The sequence below is a fragment of the Hippopotamus amphibius genome, chromosome X, assembly GCF_030028045.1.
Source record: "Hippopotamus amphibius kiboko isolate mHipAmp2 chromosome X, mHipAmp2.hap2, whole genome shotgun sequence".
NCBI lineage: Eukaryota > Metazoa > Chordata > Mammalia > Artiodactyla > Hippopotamidae > Hippopotamus > Hippopotamus amphibius.
The window spans coordinates 104,959,386-104,964,134 of record NC_080203.1 but is presented as its reverse complement, the minus strand read 5'-3'; the positions used below and the strand labels follow the sequence as shown (position 1 = coordinate 104,964,134).

The window sequence follows — 4,749 nt, the reverse complement described above, 5'->3', positions numbered from 1 at the left end:
CAGACAGATTGGTACCAGTTTGTAGAGTGGTCAGGCCTGAGGCCCCACCATTATTCAAGGCAAGGACTCTGAGTGAATACTGAAGGAACACGGAACCCAGTAGAATAAAGATAAAGAGTTCAGCCCTGCACTGTTGTCAGTACTTAGAGGCTATGGGCAAGTATGTCAGATGCATATGTCCTCTAATCTTACCCACTCTAGATCTCAGTAGGTGGAGGCTTTGTTCTGAGCAACAGTGTTATGCCAGCAAAAGCAGAGATCCCAGACTTACCTGTATTCAAAGTAATGCAATTGAGTGAAACTAGGGGGACCACAGCACAGGCAGAGATAGTATCCACGATTCTAACTTTGTTGTCAGCCCTGGGAAACCACAGGTAGAGTTTTTGGAGAAGGTACCTGCACACATCCTCCTCAGTCGTTTTAGGAGATGTGACGTCTGTTGGTCTTAGGAGGACATCCTCATATTAGCATGGGAGAGAAGATCCTGGCCCAGGCCAAGGTAATGAACCTGAGTGAGAAATGATGGGACCACCCTCTTCAGAAAGGTCGTGGTGCTACAGAGGCAAAATACACCTGCCTATTGTGATCCCTGAGAATTTTTACCCTGGGTTGGCTGCCATGTCCCTGAGGGGCATTGAGTCCTCCTTCATGGGGGACAGAGCAACCAGGAGCCCAGGAGACCTGTGAGGCCCTATAACACTGTTGTCAGGAGAAGTCCATTGGAGGCAGCTTTTATATGAGCCGCCACAGTTGAGTTTACCAGCTGAGGCCACTCATATGTGCCTTCTTTCCCTTAGGTGGTGATTTCCCATTGCTCACCCTCCTGTCCACACTCTTGCCAACTGCCACCCACAAGAGTCAATATGCCTCGGCGTTGGAAGAGTTCACGATGTCCACAGGGTCAACGCCCTCAAGCTTGTAGTAAGTCCCAGGGCCTGGAGGTTGTGCAGGTCCCCAAGGCTCTGGAGGAGGCCCATGTCTCCTCAGATCCTCTAATGCCTGGTAATTTGAAGGAGGCTCCTGGTGATGGTAAACCCAGTACCTCCGAGGGTCCCCATAGTTTCTATACATCTTCCATTGGCATCACAGCCACCACATCCAGCAAATCAGATGAGGGCTCCATGATCCAAGAAGAGGATAATAGTCCAGGCACCTCACAGGCTGCGCCAGACCCCAAGAATGTGCCCATAGATGCTCTAGATAATAAAGTGGCTCTGTTGGTCAATTTCCCGCTGCTCAAATATCTAATGAAAGCCAGTAACAAAGGCAGATATGTTGAAGATTGTCTTCGATTGCCAAGTCTACTTCCCTGAGATCCTCCTGAGAGCCTCTGTGTGCTTGGAGATGACCTTTGGCCTTGATCTGAAGGAAGTGGATCCCACCAACCACCGCTATAGCCTCCTCATCAAATTGGGCCTCACCTGTGATGGGATGCTGCATGGTGAAGTGGGCATGCCCAAGACTGGCATCCTGATACTTATCCTGGGTGTGATCTTCATGAAGGGCAACCGCGCCACTGAAGAGGAAGTCTGGGAAGTTCTGAATGTGACTGGGGTATATTCTGGGATGAAGTACTTCATCTTTGGGGAGCCCAGGGAGCTCATCACCAAAGATTTTGTGAAGGAAAAATACCTGGAGTACCGGCAGATGGCCAACACTGATCCTGTGCAATTTGAGTTCCTGTGGGGTCCCAGAGCCCATGCTGAAACCACCAAGATGAAGGTCCTGGAGTTTCTGGCCAAGGTCCATGGGACTGACCCAAGTTCTTTCCCATCTCAGTATGAGGAGGCTTTGCAAGATGAAAAAGAGAGAGCCCGAGCTAGAATTTCAGGCTGGGCTTTCTCTCCTTCTGTGGCCACTACATGTTTTAGTGTCGAGACTAGCAGTTTTTCCCACACCTAGGGGAGTCAGGGTTAGTTTCTTCATGCATTGTTAGAAGAGGCAGTTAGTGTTGATAGAATTTAGGTCTGAGGTGGGGCTGAAAGGAAAACAGTATACATGCCTATGTGTTCTTATTTTGTATGTGTAACTTGAAATTTTTTTTTGATATATGTATTCTAATATTTGTATTAATATAGATTTACCTTCAAAACATTTAAGTGTATGAATGATATTGGTGATGAATTTAATGCTATAATGTTTAATTGTAAGAACTTTGTTGGTTTATAAATAAATTGTGAAACCATCCATCTTATTTTGTCATCTGGAACAGGATACCATGATATTGCTATAGGCATTTCCTTGCAAATGTGAAAGAAATCAGCTTTAAGATAGATAGAATCAAAAGAAAAATAAAAGAGATACTGAAATCCTAGTTTTCTTACCTTTGTTAATGCTTGTTTCATAAAATTAAATGATAGGTACATGAATTTGCTTAGTTCTTTCAAGAATCTATATGAGATAAATGTTAATAAATTAGACCTCATGCATACTGGATTGTTTATTCTCCAAACCTTCATTGAATAGCTGCTCTTCAGAAAGCACCGCACTAGTGCCGGGAATGCTAGGATTGATGACTCAGAACCTGCCCATAGAGTTGTGTTTTGGTTTTTTATGCCCCCATAGAGGTGTTTTTGTTTTGGAGATTTTTGTTTGTTTGTTTTTTAATTGGCTGAGTTAGGTCTTTGTTGCTGCACGCACACAGGCTTTCTCTAGTTACGGAGAGCAGGAGCTACTCTTCATTGCAGTGCGTGGGCTTCTCATTGCGGTGGCTTCTCTTGTGGAGCGTGGGCTCTAGGCATGTGGGCTCAATAGTTGTGGCTCGCAGGTTCTAGAGCGCAGGCTCAGTAGTTGTGGTGCACGGGCTTAGTTGCTCTGCAGCATGTGGAATATTCCCGGACCAGGGCTTGAACCTGTGTCCCCTGCATTAGCAGGTGGATTCTTGACCACTGCACCACCAGGAAAGTTCCCCGCCCCCCCCCCATAGAGTTTTAACATATGGAACCAATAATCCTTTAAGGATAATTATGGAATCTTCTAATTCCTAAAGACTAGTAAACTGAAGGAGTGAGTAGGTAGTAGAAGTGGACAGTCCTATGAGATGATCATCACAGTAATGCAGTTAGGCGTGGTGGTTTGGGACTTTGGGAAACTAAGAGGCAGACTTAAAGATATAGAGAACAAACTAGTAGTTACCAATGGAGGGGTAGGGTAGCAATACAGGGGTGGAGGATTGGGAGCCACAAACTATTAGGTGTACGATAGGCTCAAGGATGTATTGTACAACATGGGGAATATAGCCAATATTTTATAATAACTGAAAATGGAAAATAGCCTTTAAAATTGTATAAATTAAAAAAAAAATCTTCCTAAAATCTTTTAAAAACAATAGAAGAGTATAATTCTAAAAAAATTTTTTAATAAAAAATAAAATTAAGGGATGGGGATAAAAAGAAACTTCAAGTCCTTCAGTGGTAGTTAATTTTACATGAGACTGAATGGTGAGCCAGATGAGGCTGATGGCATCGTGAGCAGGGACCAGACCCCTAGATGGTGTGTCTCAGTGTTAAAACCCAAATGTCTGGAATGGTAAACTGCTGTTAGCTGTTACTTTTGGATCCCAAGTAAACCAGAGAGAAATTCTCACCTGGAACAGGAATGGAATGTGACCTGCATTCTTGTCCCAGTGCATCTGAACTCATGCACAAACTAAGGTTTGTTTGCTTGTTTTTTTGTTTGTATATATCACCTCTAAGGAGTTTCTGAGAAATATAGATGATACTCCCTTGAGATCAGACACCCAGAGGCCACTGTGCTGACAGTTGCTCATCGCCTAGGAGAGCCAGCACTCACTTCATTTAAAGGAGAATTTAATCAAGCTGTCTTCAGTGTAATTTGGCAAATGATAAGTGAGAGCTATATTTTTGGTGGGGTTGAAATGAATGTAAAAGTGGGGGAAGGGTTGCATGTAAGGTGTAGGGGAGGAAAAATAATTTTCCCTCTACCCTTCTGTGTTCTTGGCTGAGACTTCCCTGTAATAAAAGGACAGATTAACAGGGGAAAACAAATTTAATTATATATATATATATGGGAGCTCCACAAAGATATGAGACTCAAAGAAGTGACTAGAGGAGGAAGCTTTTAGACAAACAATAAATTTGTGAAGAATTGACATAACAAAGGCGTTTGGACTAGGTAATAAATGGCCAAGAAGTAGCAAGATTTGTTTACACAGTCTTCTTGGCTCTAAATTCCCTTTCTCTGCTGATATGGATGTCTTCAACCCTACCAGTACAAGGAGGGTAACTTTCACATCAGGGATTGATCTCCTGCTTTCAGGGGGACAAAGGAGGGTCAGAGTGTCCTTCTTGCACTGACTGTTTCTCAAGTACCTTCAATTCAAAATAACCAATATGTCAAAGTGGAACTTTGCGGGGGGAGATATGGTAGGACTCCCTTATCCTGGTTGTGCTTTTTGATGTTTCAGCTACCCGCAGTCAACTGTGGTCCAAAATATTAAAGTGTTAAATGGAAAAGTTGAGAAATACATGATTCACAAAATTTAAATTGCATGCAGTTCTGAGTACCATGATTAAATCTCTGATGTCCTGCTCTATTCCACCTGGGACATGATTCCCTTTGTCCAGCATATGGCTTCTGTTAGTCACTTAGTAGTCTCTCTGTTATCATGACAACTATTGAGGTTTCATAGTGCTCATGTTCAAATAACCCTTATTTTATTTAATAATGACCCAAAGTGCAAGACTAGTGATGCTGGCATTTTGTGCCTAGTTTATGAATTAAACTTTA

General features: G+C 43.1%; 1 protein-coding gene across 1 annotated transcript; it reads left to right on the top strand.

The window, feature by feature from the left end:
• Nucleotides 1-863: 863 nt before the first annotated feature.
• On the top strand, nucleotides 864-1,902 carry LOC130841554 (melanoma-associated antigen B16-like). The gene is given in 2 exon segments (XM_057717675.1): nucleotides 864-1,252; nucleotides 1,254-1,902. Coding segments are annotated over 2 exon segments (1,038 nt in total).
• The last annotated feature ends 2,847 nt before the right edge of the window (nucleotides 1,903-4,749 follow it).